General features: G+C 37.6%; 1 protein-coding gene and 1 long non-coding RNA gene across 2 annotated transcripts; both read left to right on the top strand.

The window, feature by feature from the left end:
* Positions 1-6,383: 6,383 nt before the first annotated feature.
* On the top strand, positions 6,384-8,312 carry LOC133716306 (putative UDP-rhamnose:rhamnosyltransferase 1). Its single transcript, XM_062143013.1, has one exon. The coding sequence runs from the start codon at positions 6,614-6,616 to the stop codon at positions 8,030-8,032; it is 1,419 nt and encodes a 472-aa protein (XP_061998997.1). The 5' UTR covers positions 6,384-6,613; the 3' UTR covers positions 8,033-8,312.
* A 7,518-nt stretch (positions 8,313-15,830) lies between these two features.
* LOC133718650 (uncharacterized) lies at positions 15,831-18,401 on the top strand. The gene is made up of 4 exons (XR_009850451.1): positions 15,831-15,990; positions 16,132-16,215; positions 16,338-16,727; positions 18,105-18,401. It is a non-coding gene; the product is annotated as an uncharacterized LOC133718650 (long non-coding RNA).
* The last annotated feature ends 1,828 nt before the right edge of the window (positions 18,402-20,229 follow it).

Genomic DNA, 20,229 nt, shown 5'->3' with positions numbered 1-20,229 from the left:
CGACGATTTGGCCGGAAATGTGGAGATCGAAGCCAACATTTTTACTGTAGCAAATTAGTCAACGCCGATTTCCGGCCACCTCCAGTCATAAACCCAGGTCCATTAGAAGCGCCTTAAGCCGCTCTTCATGCTCGCCAAGTCTCATAACCCAGATCGAAGCATGGAGGAAGAAAGCATAATTGGAAAATTTCACTGTACATCGGAGTGCTTAATTGTTCGGCTACTTCAAGGTATTTTCTGACTTTGTCACAGTTGAGAAAGTGATTGGAAATGTTGAGATGATGCTGTGGATGAAATTTGGTGGCCAGAGGAGGTGGTTGACCGCCGCGTTGACCGCCGTTGACCGCCCACTGACCGCCGCTTGTGGCGGCGTATTCGACCATATTTTGAGTTTTTATTATCTAGGTGATGATCTACGCATCCTTACGAGCGTTTTGATATATTACAAGGTCATTTTAGAAAACGTTGATAAATAGTGAATTTATGTTTTGACGTTACTATTTAACGTTTTTACGTTTTATCTTCGGTTTACGATCTGTGAGGATCTGACCATCGGTTTTACTTCAAATTTGGATATGATGATCTTATGACTGTCCCAGTGGCTTTGTGTGGTCATGGGCGAAGATCCGACCGTTGGATCTTCGTATAAATGTAAAACAATGATTCGGAAGGCGATTCGTGAGAATCCGACCGTCAGATTTTCGTATAATTTTATGGAGATGTTTGTTAGAGTGATTCAAGAAGATCTGACCATTGGATCTTTGTGATAATTTTGGAGGATGATCCTAAGGGCGATCCGTGAGGATCCGACCGTTGGATCATCGTATAATTAGGATCCGACCGTTGGATCATCGTATAAATTCGATCTGACCGTTGGATCATCATTAAATTAGAATCCGACCGTTGGATTTCCGTATATGTGTTGTTTATGAATGATTGCTAAGTTAAGATCGTATCTGACTAGGTGATTGACGGTTTGAGTTGGTGGACGATTGTGGATCGTATTTTGAGCTGAATTGAAGACGCAGCGGGATTATCGAGGTGAGTAAACCTCACGTGGTTCATATTACGAACCCAATACAATTAATTGCTTATTTTGTTGCAATCATATGAACTATTGTTGGTATTACTAGACATTCCTGTGTGAATGTCTGTATATATATTATTACGTGAAATAATATGTATTGTTGGAGTTGTGTTGAGTTTATTGTTGAGAAACAATATATTGTGAGAGGTATTGAGTTTATTGTTGAGAAACAATATATTGTGAGAGGTGTTGAGTTTTATTGTTGAGGAACAATAAATTGTTGTGATCTGTGGAGATCACTAGGTCACGAGGTGACCATGGCATCTATTAGTGAATCACGCTCTCATACCGGGCTGGTGGTTATTAATAGTATTAAATCGTAATCACGTCTGTGGCCGGACGAGTGGTTACGTTCAGTTAGAGCTCTAGTCTGTCTGCCAAATGTGGAGTGACCTTATGAGTGAATTTGAGAGTAACTCATAAGTGTCAATATATATATGGTAACCTTATGAGGGAAATTGAGAGTAACTCATAAGGGTCTATATATATATATGAGTCTGTCTACCAAATGTTGGGAAATCTTATGAGCGAATTTGAGAGTAACTCATAAGTGTCTATATATATATATATATATGAGAGTGAGTGATCTTATGAGCTAAATTGAGAGTAACTCATAAGTGTCTATATATATATATGAGAGTGAGAAAGTAACGTGGGTTTGTGGTAGTCTTGAAATCTAATAAATCAACAGTTCTTTCTTGTTTACTCATACTGGCTGTAAAAAGCTTACCGGGTTTTGTGTTGTTGCAACTCCCGGTACACTATTCAAATTGTGTAGCGGGTAATCCTACAGGACAGGAGAACCAGGACGGTGATCGTGCGGTTAGAGCAATTGTTAGAGTTTTACAACAATTGTAAGTTGTGAGGTGTGTTATGCTCATTTGAGCTTTATAATATATTGTGAGAGTGAATTGTAATAATGAACTCGAAGTTTCGAGATTTGGTTTTTTTGTAATTGTAATTATTCAGGTTTCGGATTTGAATTTATCATTCAAAATCCGGGGCGTGACAGCACTCCACTACCTTGTCAGTTTGGTAGTTTCCAAATAACTGAACATGCAGCTTACGAATGTAGTCACTACGTATCTCTATGAGGATCTAGATACGGAATATAATGAAGGGTCTTGTGTACTTCATTTACCCAAATCAAGTGGCTCTTGACCACGGAGCGCGTTTGCAATGAGGGTGAAACGCTCACTAAAGTGACTACTTGATTGGGAAGAGATATGATGAACTATGCCCCTGCATTTTCATGACAAGTTCTGGATTTGCAATTGTCACGGTTTATGTTGATAAACATAATTGGAACCCTTGAGAATTAAGGGAAACCGCTGAACATCTGAAATCCGAGTTTGAGATAAAGGACCTTGGGAGAACACGGTTTTGTCTAGATTTAGAACTTGTATACAGTATCAATAAATGCTTTGCATTTTGATAAAGTCAAAGATGCACTCCCATGGTTATCCGTAGTCTTGACCCTAAGAGGGAGACGTTTCGTCCCATGGATGATGACGAAGACATGTTAAGTGGCAAAAGTGTCTTACCTAAGTGCAATAGGCACATTATTGTACTTAACACAATACAAGACCGGACACCTCATTTGTTATGAACTTGTTGGCTAGATGTAGCCCTACACCAACGCAACGCCATTGGACTGGTATAAAGACAATCTTTCGATACTTAAGGGGTACGATTGATATGAGCTTGTTTTATCCCTACAGAGAGAAAAGAAATGACGGAAGTATGGGATCGGACCCCACAAGGCAAAATGCCACCTTCCACTATGTAGACGCCTGCGCCGCCGTCCATGGTGGCCGAAGTTCTCCTCCTCCCCTCCATCAAATTGACAACGATGTCCTGATGGATTTTGCTGATGTAGGGTATCTCTCTGACCCTCACAAATGTCGTTCCCAGACCGGTTATGTCTTTACCATGGGAAGCACTGCGATATCTTGGAGGTCTACAAAGCAGACCATTGTTGCTACTTCCTCAAATCATACAGAGATTATCGCTCTACATGAAGCCGTGCGTGAATTCATATGGGTAAGGTCTGTAATTAGACACATTCGAGGAACTTGTGGTTTGAAGTCTACCACAGATGAACCTACATGCATTTATGAAGATAATGCAACTTGTATTGAGCAAATAAAGTTAGGTTTCATTAAGGGTAACAACACCAAGCATATATCGCCTAAAGTTCTTTTACAATCAGCAACAATAAGCACTTTTAAATATTGAAGTGAATCAAATCTGATCTGAGGATAATGTAGCGGACGTATTTACTAAGTCGTTACCTAAATCCACCTTCGAGAAACATGTGAAGAGCATCGGATTGAGAAAGTTATCCGAACTCCCATGATTGTAGCAATCAGGCGGAGATATTGACATCAGGGGGAGGTATGATGTCTACATGTTCGATCTCGAAGAGTGAAGGACGTGTTGTGCTCTTTTTATCCTTCGACCAGGGTTATTTTTGTCCCACAAGGTTTTGTTACCTGGCAAGGTTTTTAGTGAGGCAACGATCAAAGCGTCATCACCAAGTTTGAGTGGCACAAGGGGGAGTGTTGAAGGAAGTCGACATCATGTATGCCTCTTCAAACTAGGGTTTAGTCCTAGAGTTATAATAGGAGAAGGTTCTAGATTTCCTAATTATATTCGGATTCTATTACCTTTTGTGTACTCTGTAAATCCATATATATAGGGCTCCTATTATCAATAATACTACGACAATTCTCTCTGCAATTCTAATTTACTTCAACATATTTCATATTGATGAAAAATTGGGCCCATGATGACACATCCCTCTCTCTCTCCTCTCACACACTCTCTCTCTGTCTCATGACTTTGTCTCTCATATAATTAAAAAGCTACGGCTGAGTAGTGTTGGGTCTGTTTTGGACAACTTTTGCATTTTTGATGTACTATTAGCCTCTCAAACAACATTTTTTTTTATCCATCTACTGCAAAATTTGGGCCCTGGGCCAGGGCCGGGCCTGAACAAAACCAAAAGGCAACCAAAACATAAACAAAATTAAGCAGAGCCAATTGAATTAAATATCAAGATGCACAATTAATGGGCGTTCGATTGCATGTAGGGTAAGAGTCTTATGAACACTGTTTGATCTTCAATTTTTTATTTTGAGACCCTGGGAGAGACTTGACAAGATTATCATCTTCCAAAGTTATTTCACCCTTATCAAATTAGCAACTCATAAACTTATCTCAACCTAAGCATGCATAGATATGATGATCAAGGGGTTTTTCATTTTCTAAGTCACCCCAACAGAACTCAGCTTGATGAACATTCTACCAAAACAGAATCCATACTATCAGTGCCAACCAAAGTGTCAATGCTCTCTTCAAATATCTCTTATGCATCCGCAACAATGCTCTCCTTTTGCTACACTTGAGCAAGAATCTCAAAACTATTACACATGTGGAAACATAAAATTTGCATCATATCGAAATGGACCATGATATCCTCATTATACATGGATCAAAGAGGTCAAGGAACTTCTTTGTTTGGAAAGAAGCGGAAAGAAGATGGACTGTTGGCCGGTTAGCGACAACAACCAAAATTTTTGTTATTCATATTACTTTAAATAGAATATAGCTGGATAAACAAATAACGGTGGAAGAAATTATTACATGATCCCGGACCATAGTACACGTGGTGGTCCCGGGTGATATTATTGGCCTATGTGACTCGTAATGATTTCTGATTGGTCTCTTAAATTAATTTTTATTTTATTTTTAACCTCATGCATGGTCCCCACCACATTCAAGTGATATTATTGATCGGGACCACCACATAACATTGTCACGTGGTACTCCAGGACCACATAATAATTCCCCTAATGCAGTTAACTAGAAGTTGAAAAGCCATATTGGAATTTGAAAAAGCTCTTAGAGTTAGTCAAGTAGTGAGGGAGCGTGAAAAACTGGGTTAAAATTTAGTTAAATGGTATAAATATATTAAAATATTAAAGTACTGAAAAATCGTTTCAAAAATAAAAATAATAGAAATTTTGAAAAGTACCTAGGAATGGCCCTTGGGTTAAAGTGTTTAACTCCAGTAGTGAGGGAACCCTTCTCCAGTTCTCCATAGACGTATCAATCTTGAACTTATTTACTACTTCTCAATACTAGTCATATTAGTGACTAATTGCATACACTAATGTGCATCAAAACGACTCTAATATAGATTGCAACACTAATGCAAATTGGAGAGACATAATCCCAAAACTTGTTATGTCTTCTAATGCTATAACTTATAACCATCGAGAAGAGGCTTGTCTATTTGATAAAGAAGATGGATTGGCCGGTTGGCAGCAATAACATCAAAAATCGTGTGATCCATAACATTGTCGTTAGCCTAGCAGGGATCAAGTAACAAAACCAGCGGTTGAATACTAAGAGCCAGCAATCGTTCCCTACTGGTCGATCCATTACTAGTGTGATCAACGCTCTAGAATCATCCACGCGCGCATCCTCACTAGTGTTCTTCAAAATTACTTATCAAGATCTTAAATTGTCTATATATATATATATATATATATATATATATATATATATATATATATATATATATATATATATATATATATATATTCTAATGAGTATTTCTCTTATCATTTCAAGTGATGATTCGGGTTTGTCTTTGGAAATAGTTCGGATCTTGTGCTTTCCTCGCCTCCCTTGAGTCAGATACAAGTTTCCTCACCTATTGTATTTAATTGAATTTTGGTAGAGTTGGTTCTTTCTGGTAGAGTTAGTTATTTGTTCATTTATTATTACTCAAGTTTACAAACTATCACTTCAGTACCACAACTTGTTTATATTGATCAACTTTCATACCTAACGTTAATAACGATGTTAATCTAACTGTCAGTGGCTATTTTACATGGGTGTTTTCGTCTCTTCATATATATTTTTTTTGTTCTTTTTGAGGAATAATTTTTTTATGAATTTCATTCAAAAATAAGAGTCTTTGCACTCTAATTCAACCAAAAACGAAAAGAAGTTTCCCAGGTCCATTCTGTTTGATGCCTAACAATATATCATTATATTGAGCTGACTATGGCAATCGTAAATTAATTGCATGAGCATCCCATTTCAGTTGGGGCAGTCCCTCCCTCCCTAGATTCATGGCCTTGCAATTATTTTGTTGTTGATTCGTTTGCTCTTATTATTGATCAAACCCATTTCATAATATGGGCGGTGATTGGTATCTTGCTCATACGAGTTACAGTAGTCCATCAACATTTCACTCTAAACAAAAATTGTACGTACATTCATTAAGGACCACATTCGATTTATTAGCTTGGACTCAATCCATTAATTGAAGTTCATACCTAGAAGATTTCATCCCCATATCTACCTCTTGAAGAACAGACTCAATAAATAATGCTATAACGCACAGCAAAAACAGTTGCCTTCTATCCTGTAAGGCTCAGCCACAAACCCCGCTCTACACAGATTGTCTTATTGTATGGGCAAAGCTCATTCCAGCAAAACATAACAATAATGGCAAAAGAGCTTCATGTTGTAATGCTCCCATGGTCTGCCTTTGGCCATATGATGCCCTTCTTTCAACTCTCCATAGCCTTGGCCAAAGCCAAAGTTCATGTCTCCTACATAGCCACCCCAAGAAACATTCAAAGGCTCCCCAAAATCTTGCCTGATTTACAACCTTTCATACACCTAGTCCCCATTTCATTTCCTCCTTTGGAACCTGACTTCTTGCCTGAAGGAGCCGAGGCCACTGTCGATGTGCCCTTCGAAAAAATCGACAATTTACAGATCGCGTATGATCTTCTCCAGAAACCTATCAAGCAATTCATTGCAGATCAAATGCCTGACTGTATAGTACCCGATTTCGCTGCTTATTGGGTGGTGGACATTGCCAAAGAGTATGGTGTTCCACTAGTCTACTTCTCTGCTTTCTCTGCAGCTAGCAGTGTATTCTTTGGGCCCTTGGAAAATCTCTCCGGTGTGAACAGAAACTACGCTCTTCCGTCACCCCAAAGCTTGACATCTCCACCACAATGGATCACTTTTCCTTCTTTGGTGGCATTCAAGGAGTACGAAGCAATTTATGTGCCTCAAGGGTTTTGGGGTAAAAATAGTACTGGGATTAGTGGTGCTTCAAGGCTTGCCAAGGTTATATCAGCAAGTCAAGCTTTGGCAATTCGTACCTGTAATGAGATTGAAGGAGACTACTTGGAAGTGTACAAGAAAATTACTGGAAAGCCAGTGATTCCCATTGGTGTGCTTCCTCCGGAGAAACCTGGGAAAAGGGAAAATACGGAAATGAGCCCTGATGGGTTTATGTTTGATTGGCTCTATAAACAAAGCCCCAGGTCAGTGGTGTTTGTGGGATTTGGGAGTGAGTGTAAGCTGAGCAAAGAACAAGTTCATGAGATAGCTCATGGGCTGGAGCTATCAGAATTGCCATTTGTTTGGGCAGTCAGAAAACCCAATGCAGCTAACGATGATGAAGTTGATGATTTTCTGCCTTTAGGTTTTGTTGACAGAACATCAGAGAAAGGGCTTGTTTGCTTTGGATGGGTGCCTCAAATGGAAATTTTGGGGCACCCATCAGTTGGGGGATCTTTGTTTCACTCTGGATGGGGTTCTGTGATTGAAACTCTGCAATTTGGGCATTGCCTTGTGTTGTTGCCCATCATTGTTGATCAGCCTTTGAATGCAAGGCTTTTGGTGGAGAAGGGTCTTGCTGCCGAAGTGAAGCGCAACGAAGACGGGTCGCTTAGTAGAGATGAAATAGCTAAAACACTGAGGCTAGCAATGGTGGAAGATGAAGGAGAGCACCTGAGAAGCAATGCGACGAAAGCTGCTGCAGTTTTTGGAGATCACAAGCTGCACCAAAACCACTACATTGGTGCGTTTGTTGATTATCTTAAAAATAACGTCGCAAAGAGGTGATCGATCGATCATCCTAGACTCATGGATCACCAAGACCAGTACTATGTACTATGTTATCAAATGAGGGTTTAATTTGGTGCCAAATATCCTCATAACTTATTGGAATTGTGTTAAATATTTCTAGAATCTTAAAGATGGACCATTGTTATCAAATGAGGGTTTAATTTGGTGCCAAATATCCTCATAACTTACTGGAATTGTGTTAAATATTTTTAATATGGGGGTTATCATCAACACTAGCCTAATTTCGTGTTACAATTATCATGTGAGACACTCATAAGTTATAACAATTAGTCGAATGCCTTTTCATCATTCTATCTTTTTGGTCCATCTTTTCTCTCTTGTAAATGCTGTTAGGCAATAAACAAATGTGGTCGTGTTAAAATAATTGAATTTCAAGTTTTCAACAAGCTTTGAAAACGATTCGGTTACCTCAACACCTCCCAACTCGAGGCCTTGAACTTCATTTTGCAAACACTGAAGCCTACATTGTATAAAATATGCGCGCTTACCACCACAGCTACAAGAACACATATCGAATTTAATTTTGGTGATTAATCCGAGAAAATCAAGTACTTAAGCAAATGATTCATCTCTCTAAACTTGCCGACACCTTATATATTACATCTAGCTACCACAATGAACATGTGACTAACGCGCGTCAGTCCTATAAATATGAACAGAGTAGGTAGGTAGGTTCTTGTCAGTGATATTTTGATTTCCTATGAGTGGCCTGGGATTCGAATTTTGAATTTTCAACTTTGGAGATAATCCGGCCAACATTGTACGTGGATGTTTTGAACTAATAACTAGTTTGCTACACAGAGTAATAGAGAGAATGAGGAGTATGGAATGTGGATCTCATCTTACAAGAATTTCCATGAGCCATGCTGTGGGGCAGTTCCAACCAAACAAGTTATTGCAAGGAGTCATTTGCATGCACGGCCATGAATGCGTCTTCTTAGTTGGTAAGTAAAGAGGTAAAGCTAGGATTGTGCAGTGGTGCAGAGAGATATTGTTGTCATTAATATTGTGGAGACCGTTTTGTGCCTGCGGGATCAAATTGAACCACAAAAATTACCTGGTGCGGAGTGGTGCCTTACTTGAAGGGGAGAACTCGATCATTAATACAAAGATTAAAGACTGGCTGCAGGTCTGTATGCCAAATTAATTCACTGTTTAAGTAGTATGATTCAAATGGAGTTTAGCGCATTAGATATTATTCTTGGGTATCATCATTTCAAAACATGGCTGGCCAAAATACAACAATACAGTTTTTGTTTGCTGTCAAAACACATGCAAGAATAACCGCTACATTAATCATGCATGGAGTGCACCATTGTAAGTGTGGACTAGCTCTTTGCAACGGCAAACTAGCCTTCATAAGTGGCTAGGTTGGTTTCTAATATAATCGGAAATGTGGGTTTCTTTTTTTCTTCTTCTTCTTCTTCTTCTTTTTTGATAGAGGTGATAATCTCAATCGAATCGCATCGAGTCACCTGTGACAGTTTGATTTGGTACTATAAGCCACCGGTAATACGAGGTCATCAGTTTAACTTACGGACAATTAACTTCAGCTATTGTGTAATAAAAAATTTAAATTAGCTCGACTCTAATCTAATCTTACGTGACTATCCAGCCCTGCCCACCAACATGGAGATGGACAAGACATGAAGTTGGGCTTGGGCTAAGGCTTGGGAGTACGGACTAGGGACATTGGGAAAGTTTTTTTTTTCGACAAAGAGGGACATTGGGAAAGTTGAAATAGAGGCACAGAGGCACAGACCATGGAGTCCTCACAACATTGGTTGCATGAAGTGATGAAGATCCAATATATTATACCATTGGATTTTCATTTTGTTCAGGTATTAATTAAAAATTTGATGAAATGATGTGATGTACGTGTACCTGTTCCATTTTTCCAGGCACATGGGATGGGAATATGGGAATATGGGATTATGAGAAGATGGATATATATTTGGTAGCATATATAGTTCCTTTTTTTAACTTTTTTTTTTTTGGTTGAAACTGGAGAACTAAGAAGGACAAATAGCCTTCTTAGCTCTAGATTTTATTGAACTAAAAAAGAATACAAGGAAGGGGAGACACAGCCAACCTCCGAAATAAAAAAAGAAACTATATTAGCCAATTACTGAAAACGAAACTTTGGTAGACCTAAACGGTTACTATCACATTGTGCCTGGATAAAAGGAGGAGCCAAGTTCCACCATATCAAACCAGAGGACGTAGAACTATAATTTGCTAAAGCATCTGCCACTTGATTACCCTCGCGGAATATATGCGAAGATTTGAAATGCAGTTGAGAAATTCGGTGCAAACAATTACCCCATTCTATACGAAGCTTCGAAAGAACCAAATGAGGAGAGCGAATGAAATCAAGAACCATAGAGGAGTCTACTTCTAACCATATATGCTTCCAATCTCTTACCCAAGCAAGTTCAATTGCTTTAATCACTGCCATTACCTCCGCTGTGATTGAGCTTGGAATGTCAAGAAAGCTCCAACATAATTAAATTTGTAATCCCGAAAGACGGTCCCGTAGCCTCCAAGCCCAAAATCTTGCTTCCATGCACCATCAGAATTAATTTTTATCCAACCCAAGGGTGGAGGATGCCAAATAACCTCAACAATTTTAGGAGCACGGTGAGGCTTGCATTGTACTCCAAAACTCTTCAAAACCCGAAGATCATTCACAGTGTTATGCATGCTGCCAGTTGCAATACAACTTGTAGCTTGAATGTGCCCAGAGATCAACTGGCAAACATAAGACACATGGAGCACATAACCTTCATGTTTAGATTTGTTCCTAGCTTGCCATATAAACCACAGAGTAGCAGCACAACAAGCCAACCACAATGATGTGGAATATACAATTCTTCATTTGAGGTTGACTTCACTTGATCAAGGAAAATTTGTGGCTCTTGCAAGGTGGTAGATGATTGCTCTAATGCATAATGAAGTTTGAGTTGATCAATCTCTTCATCCATTCTTGCATTGGAAGCTTTCATCTCGGCAATGGCTTCTTGAAGTAGAGATCTTAGAGACTCATCTTTTCCTTCTTCTTTGAGGATATGCTTGGGATGCTATAGTCTCTTGATGCATGCTCATTTCATACCCATACTTTTGCATGAACTCCGGGTACTCAAATCTCAAGACACAATCAAGAGGTGAGTGTTGTGGAGATCCACACAAAGCACAAATATGGTTGAAAGACATGTGACTTTGGGTGTAAGGCTCCCATTGTTGATAAAGTTCACCATAATAGCTTTGTTGCTCAAACTCTCTTGGATCATTCCATCCTTGGTTCCATCCATCCATAGCTTGAAGAAATTATATATGTACCTATAGGTTCCCAAAGGATTAGTAACTAGAAATATAATAAACTGCAAGGTATATATAAAAATTGAAAATTGCGACTTTTTTTTTTTTCTTAAGTTCTAATTTTTTTTTTTTCACTAAGTAAAGAGAAGAGGAATCCGATCTTTGGGTGTTGCCTATCGCACAACAGTTCAGTAATTCCTTTCAATGCGACCAGGTAAGGAGGGAAAAGATTTTGGTGGAGCAATGCTCGCTTTTCAACCTTTCAGTTACATTTCTCTTATTCGATCCTTGCCTAGACATCGCATTAATTGGGTAAGCCTACTTATGTTGAGTGAGTAAGCTCGATGTTACAAAGATAAAATTCTTAATCAAATTTACTCTAATAAATAATTTTTTTTTAATTTACTTTTTTTTTTTTTTTTTACAAATTTCTACCAACTTCTAATCCAAAAGAAATAAATCTAACTATCAAATATTTAATTTTGCAACTAGAAAGTGAAATTGCAATAAGTAATAAGCAAATAGCAAATAGGCAAGATTAATTATTTTTTATTTTCAACAAGCTCACAATTTATCATTTTCTTACCACAATTTACTAATTTACTTACCCAAAATACTTACCACAATTTCAAAAATAAGGTGACTACCAAAAAAACTAACAAAACAAAGAAAAGATAAAAACACAAGTTGAAACACAAAACAAAAGTAAAATTTCTAGCTTCCCCAAAGGCAAACCGAGCTAGGAATCGGATTTTACTCCAATCCTCGGCAACGGCGCCAAAAACTTGTTAGCCAAATAGCCACCCTCAAGTATATGGGGTACAAGTAATAGTATAGGGATTTAAGAAAGGTTGTCGAACCCACGAGGATTGGATTCCTTTCACTAGCTAGGGTGTTAACCTAAGGAGAGCTAGAATATGCAAATGTACAATCACAAATCTAAATTCACAAGAAATCTAGGCTCATGGTGAGTATGTGCATTGTGGTGGTAGTGATCGAGATTGTTTGTTGGATAGAGTGGTGAACCAAATTAAATTAAATGCTCAAATGTAAACTAAACTACTCTAAACTAAACTAGTAATATAATGGATGAAGTTAGGGGTTAGATTGTCTACCACTAACCTCTGCAAGTATTGAAGTTCAAATACAAGTAATGCTATTCTAATTTCCCAATTACCCTCTTTGCATCTGGATAAGACTACAAAGGCTTAAACTCCTTTAATGTTATCAATTCCAACCGGATAAGTCTAGAATTAACTACCTAAGAACAATTCATATTACCGGTTAAGTCTCAATTCATTGTTCCTAGATGCATAAAGCTTTGAGTTTAGATAATCATGCAAGCAAACCAATCCTAGATCTAGGTGATTTTAACTCACAACCTCCATATGCACATAGAGGATGCTATCATGCTATCAATGCTCAAGGTTAACTACTCCCTAAACATTTTTTCATGAGATGACAAACACAACACATTCAAAGTAGTTAAATTTGAATGAATGCATTCACTTCTTGAATTAGCATATGAAGATGAAAATCACAAATAACATCAAATGTAAATTAAAACATCAATTCATACAAGTTTGGCTAGGGCTTTCAACCCTAGCCCCAACAAAGTAACTACTCACTCATAGTCATACAAATTGGCATCAAATCTATAAAGTAAATCAAGGTAAATTAAAGAGTTAAGGGAAGAAAGAACTAGTTGAAGCTTGACAAATCAATGGGTAGCTTCTCCTTCATTTTTCTCCTTCAATGCTCCTTGAATCCTCCTTGATGGTGGAATGGATGGATAATGAACTTCTTGATGGTGATGATGAATGGAATGGTGATGAAGATATGATGCTCCTTTGGCTAACTTTGAGTGGTAGTGATGAAGTAGTAGTGGTGATGATGAAGTGTATGGTGGTGGAAGATGGTAGTTGTGGTGGTGATGATGGAGGAGATGAAGTAGATTGGGTATTGTGGGTTTGGATTTTGAGAGGTGGATATGGAGGTTTTGTGAAGGAGATGAAGAGAGAATGAAGATGTCATTGGGTGGAATGGGTGATGGTTTATATAGAGAAGAAAAAGAGGGAAGTAATGATGAATAAAAACAAAGCATGAAGGTGGAGTATGGAAGTAATTATGATCTATTAAAGAGATTGGAGTAGAAAAATATATCCAAGGAAAAAGAGAAAAGCATCTAGCTTTCTTTATGTGAGTGGGAAACATGAACATGATGAATGTTGAGCTGATTTTAGGTCACTTTCTGCCCCTTAATTTCTTCAATTAATTCTCCACTAAGACTGACTTCAGAATGGGCCTCTGACTTCTTCATATCAAATGTTCCTCCATGAGTGTAGATCATCCTGGTAAAATTTCAGAGTTAAATTCACTGTGGTTCGGCCGTAAATGCTTCTGAAATACGTATAGGTCAGGTTTTCCAGTTTTCGTCTTTCAGAAAATTGGACTGACTGTTTGAAGGCTTTCCACTCAAAACTAGCTCTGGCACTCTTCATAACAAATGATCCTTGGGATGGCTAGGATGAAACTGGAAAGTTTCAACTCATTTGGAGTTCGTTTGGTTAGGCGGCTACCCCTCCTTTCTTGTCTAGCTCACTTTCTCTTAGCCGAAGTAGGAAAATGTCTAGCTCACTTTCTCTTCTCCATTATTTCCTAACATGATAAGGAAAATAAATAAATAAATATAAATAAACACAAAGGTTAAGCAAAAGTACAAGATTAGGGAAATAATGAAATTGGATTAGTCAACATTAAATTTGGACTTTAGAACAAGTAATTTCCATGTTTTTAGGGCACAAATATGTATATGAATTATGATCCAACACACAATTCTTTAAGTTGTGGACTACGATTCTCCAACCCCGATTGCAACAAGTTAATTAAAGAATTTGGAATCCCCACCAAATTGAACTTTGAAGCCATGCAGCTCCAAATTTCGTTGGCGAAGGAGCATTGGAGAAATATGTGCACCAAGGATTCACTACTATTGCCACACATACCACATTTAGAAGCCAAAGCTACACCTCTTTTTTGCAAAAAGTCATCGGATAATACTCTTCCCCTCGAACACTTTCCAAGCAAGCAGAGACATTCTAGGAATGATAAATTTAGACCAAATGCACTTACTCCAATTCACCGTAGGAAGAGGTTGCCGAAGAATATTTTTAGGCGACATTTCAGTTTTAGATTTTACACATCACTTATCTAATTTCAGATTAATGAAAATTGATAGGTCCGGTTATCTAAAACAAATTAACTCATGCATGTCTACTATTTAAAAGAAATAAATATAATTACAGCTACAGACTTAAAATGAGTTATGGATCTACAATACACCTCTATGAAGCCCAAAATGGGGAGGTACATCAGCATTTTGTTCAAATTATGAATCTACATAATTTTTACTATTGTATGCAATTGGTGATAAGTTTATGCGAGAACCGAAAGATCTAAACTGTTCTGATCCATTATATGCAATTGGCAAACACATGTGGGATCCATACTATTTTCGTCATGATTTTCAGTGCTTATATGCTTTGTGTTCTAATCTCTAGTATAGTAGATGAGGGGAGTCTCGGTGTTTGGCCCTTTCCAAATTAAAATTTTTCTGTCACATAATCTGACCACATATGATGAATGTTGATGTTATCTTCATACTTGGTTGAGCAACATTGATCCGTAGAATATTTTCTCGCATCTTTTTAAGTCCTTTCGCTCCTTCCCTAATCTGTTGTTGATTGTTAAGTATGAGCAAACATGGTTATAAGTTTAGTTCTCAGTGGTTATACTGATGGTACAAGGACATCCTATTGTAATCTCTGTAACTTATTCTTTTTATCTATAATTCCAATAGCGGAACCTTTTTTGCCCTAAGAACATGTTTGATTCTTGGTCACAAATTGAGCCAAGGTACTTTCAAAATTCGGGGAATGAACTATCTTAGGTAAGCTTCTGGCAAAACTGTTTGACTGGCTTATGCACTCAAACATGTTCATATTTGCATTGATCAAATAATCACATGCTAATTATCATTAATGTTATCCATTAAAATAGGAAAGTTCAAAATTCATTCACCTATGGATCTCTTATTGGACTTGTAAATTGATGATATTCTTTATTGCAGGGACAAGAAGAAGGATTTTGGTTTATTGATGCATAGCAATTCTAGGAAGTTGATTTACTGTTCTTTTCTTTTCATGTAAAAGAAACTATAAAATTTTGTCATGATAAAATTTTTTTATGGGACAATGATAAAAGAGGTCATTTTAAAGTGCCTTATGATAATCCAGATACCACAAATGTCTCCATAATAATCTAGGTCACCTATTAACAAACTAACACTAGAATTAAACTTAATTACAAAAAGTGCCACTGACACCTCTCTCTATCTCTATCTCCCCCTCCCGTTACCCCATGCCCATCTGAACCCTTTTCTATTTGGAGTGTCGGCCATTACAAAAATATCTCTCTCTCTCTCTGTGAGATCGGAGCCTGCCATGTCCGATGAGGAGCACCACTTCGAGTCGCCGACGCCGAAGCCTCTAAGACCTCTCCTCAGCATTTCATAGTTTGATTGAATGGGAAGGGAGGGATTCAATTCCCTCCAAACGGTGCGTTTCTTTAGCTCCAATCTCTCTCTTTCTCAGATCTGAATTCCTCGATTCTTTTATACGGCTCATCTTCGTCGCCGATCATCTTCTCTATTATTGTTTTTCTTTTGTCTTAATTAAGTTTCCTGAAATCGTTTACAGTAACTCAACTTCAAAGATCAAAGCAACAGTGAAGGAATTGGGTTGCTATCGTTCACTGTGAGCCATGGATCGAAGTTCTCGAAGGTTAGCTTGTTTTAAATCCGATTGATTTTGTCTTTAATAATTTTCTGCTTTTAGTTCCTGAGCATTTAATTAACTTAGCAGAAAGTAGTAATTTAGTACATTGAATACCTGAATGTGCGAAGGCTATATGCTATCTATGGTTTCTTTGAGCATGGTGTGACGAGTTGTGGTACGTGGGAGCCCTAACAATTGGGGGTGATGGTGTGCATGCGTCTTTGAGGCTCGTGCTTGTGGTGATGGAGGTTGCTAATGGCCACTGGGTGGTGCCGCCTAGTTTTAAGGCCGTGCCTCCAGCTCTTGATCAAGGTAGTAGTGGGAGTGTGACTCTGACTAACACTCATACGGGTAAGGATGTGACTGGGTGGTGAAGGGTTAAGGTAAGGAGAAGGTGGTAATTGGGACTGAAGATGAAGTGAAGATGATTAAGGGTTTTGTGACTAAGTCTCTTCCTCAAGGCCATATTTTGAGGACAAGCTCAAGTACAGATCCACTGTCATCCCTGCAGAAGAGAGGTAAGACTGTGGCTTAATGAGGATATGTCCATTCAGGTTCCTAGTTTTAAATTTACTTTGTTTCATTTTACTTTCTGTTTTTGATTTCAATGAAGCAAGCGGGTCACTGCAAGGAATAGACTTCGGGTTCGGTAGGGGATTTTTGAGTATTACCTTATTTCTTATTTCTTGTTAGGGGGTTTAGTTGTTAGGAGAACAATATTATGTGCGGGGGACTTATTTTATGGGCCCAACCTGTCATCTTCCTCTGTAATATTGTGGACCGGAATTAATGAAGTGTTATAGTTTTTGCTAAAAGAAAAAAAAAAGGAGTGATCAGTATATGAGTGAACCAAAAACTGACAATTTTTCAGCAAAGTACCGAAAGGATGCAAATTATTGTTTGGGTAATAGTTAAGTTCATAACCACAACGAAATTAGTTTCAAACTTCAACATGAGTATTATTTAACTTAGCAGAAAGTAGTAATTTAGCACATTTAATGCTAATCTTGGTATTTGTAAGATCATTATGTTTCATACATTTTTTTTCTTCGTGGTTGTACAGTAATAAATTTTGAAATATATAGTCTTTAATGAAAAATATTGGTATTTGTAGGATCATTATGTTTCATACTTTTTTTTTCTTCGTGGTCATACAATAACAAATTTTGAAGTATATAGTCTTTAATGAAAGAAAGAGAACAAAGAAAGAACATCAGAGAAGCCTTTTATGCAATTTAAAAATTGTTACTTGTACTATAATAATCTGTTTCTTTCTAATGTCTGAATTGTTTAGCTGCTGATGTGTTGTTGTGGAGGAACAAAAACATATTAGCTAGTGTTTTAACTGTTGCAACTTTTGTTTGGGTGCTCTTTGAATGGCTCAGTTATCATTTGTTGACTCTTGTGGGTTTTGCTTTGGTTCTTGGTATGCTTGCTCAATTTCTTTGGTCAAATTTGAGAACTATGTGCTAATTGTAGAATTATGTGTCAAATTTGTTGTTACTGGCCAGGTTACTGGTCATGTCCAATGTCAATCACATGTCACTTGCTAAGTCATTGACCAAGTCACTGTTATATCCATGTCATTGACCATGTCACTGGTCAAGTCATATTGCACTGAACAAGTCATTGGTCAAGTCATATTGCATGTCACTGGCATATTTTGAAATTTTTTAATCATTGTTATATCCAGGTCACTGGTCAGTTAACTGTTAACCTCAAGTAATTAGTCATGTTATAGTCATGAACATGTTACTGACCATGTAACTGTCAAAGTTACTGATGATTTTCTCATTTTCACAAGAAGTAATCTTATAAGTATACAAAACTTTAAAATGTCACTTTATTGTTATACTGTTCAAATTCATTGACTATAATTTTTTCATGGCCAACAGATTGGATTGTGGAATTTTTGTGATGTACTACATGGAGAAACTTTCGAAAGAGGAGGGGATTCAAAAGACACTCTGCAAGAAGTATATTTTGCAATATAGAGCTCATATAATCAAGACATTTGCGAAACATAGGCAGATTTGGATCTCTATAGATTTAGAGTTTTAGAAATTTGTTTAGGGCTTAGGATGCAAGTCACTGGCCAATTGTAAACTCCAGCTTACTAAATCAATTAGCTTTTTATATCTTTTTATGGTATCACTGTTATGTTTAGTTTTCCTTAATGAAATTTACAGCACATTCAAGTTTCAGGCATTTTCTGAATTCAAACAAGTTAATGTCACTGATCATGTCCAATGTTGAACACAAGTTAGTACACAAGTCACTGTCAATCCCTATTGTATCTCGATTTCAAGTCAGTAGCCAAGTCACTGACCAAGTTTGTAAGGTTATTGGCCAGATCACTGTTAACCTCAAGGCACTGGTTATGTCATTGGCCAAGTTATTGGTCAGGTTACAGTTTGTAAGGTTATACACGTCACTGACCAAGTCACTGTCAAGTAACTGACCAAGTCACTGTCAAGTAACTGATCAAGTCACTGTCAAGTAACTGACCAAGTCACTGTCAAGTAACTGATCAAGTCACTGTTATACACATGTCATTGGCTAGGCCAGATCCTTAGTTTGTAAGGTTATTGGTCAGGTCACGGTTAACCTCAAGGCACTGGTTATGTCATTGGCCAAGTTACTGGTCAGGTTACAGTTTGTAAGGTTATACACGTCACTGACCAAGTCACTGTCAAGTAACTGACCAAGTCACTGTCAAGTAACTGACCAAGTCACTGTCAAGTAACTGACCAAGTCAATGTCAAGTAACTGACCAAGTCACTGTCAAGTAACTGACCAAGTCACTGTCAAGTAACTGTTATACACATGTCATTGACCAAGTCACATTGCATGTTAGTGACCATGTCACCGGCCATGTCCCTAGTTAATAAAGTCACTGGCAAAGTTACTATTATATCAATGTCATTGACAAAGTTACCAGCTAAGTCACATTGCATGTCACTGGTAATGTCACTGTTATCTACGTCACCGACCAAGCTATAGGTCAGGTCACATTGCATGTCATTAACCAAGTTACTACCCAAGTCACATTGCATGTCACTGGCCATGTCACTGTTATACACGTCATTGGCCAAATTACTGTTAATCTCAAGTCACTAGCAATATCACAGACATGAACATGTCACTGATACACATGTCATTCACAAATTCACATTGCATGTCAATGACCATGTCACTGTTTTACACTTATACATGTCACTATCCAAGTCACTGGTCAGACCAAGTCCCTAGTTAGTGAGGTCACTGGCAAAATCACTGTTATATCCATGTCACTAACCAAGTTACTGGCTAAGTCACATTGCATGTCACAGTTATACACATCACTGACCAAGTCACAGGCCAGGTCACATTGCCATGTCTAATATGTAGCCCGTTAACTGATAGCTAGGCTAGAAACCCGAAAATGTAAAAGTGACACGTAGCCAAGAAGCTCTCATTTACATTGTAATCTTTTTCCGGCCACAAATATTAATTAGCATTTATATCAAGTCACTTTTCATAAACATAAAACAAATAAGATTAAGGTCGATAAAGAAAAAAAGTATAAATGAAGAATATTATAGAACATAACGTACTTTTGATATCAGTTTAAAAGAGGAATTTAATTCCCAGTACCATCTACCACAAAGATCATAAATAACTCTATAGCTACCACCACATTGCTTTAAGCATCAAGCTGCAAGTCTTTCTCTGTTCCCATCTCTAATGACAGCTTGGAACCTCTTGCCTTGTGAAAGAACATTCCAAGTTTGAAAATCTGCTGTTGTTGCAAACAAATTACCAATCAAGGAAGACATCTGGACTGCAATCAAAATTATGATCTCACCCTGCACCAAAATAAAAAGAAACAGTATATTTACTAAAAGTAAATATGAGTTGTTTGATTAATTAGAAAACACTTGTGCATGCCTTACCAACTACATGAGCAACATCAAGACAACAAAACAACAAAAGAAAAAAAAAGTCATTCCTTACTTTGCTAAACACGTTAGTAACTCA

This window comes from Rosa rugosa, chromosome 6 (assembly GCF_958449725.1).
Source record: "Rosa rugosa chromosome 6, drRosRugo1.1, whole genome shotgun sequence".
Lineage (NCBI taxonomy): Eukaryota > Viridiplantae > Streptophyta > Magnoliopsida > Rosales > Rosaceae > Rosa > Rosa rugosa.
This window is presented reverse-complemented; position numbering and strand designations above follow the sequence as displayed.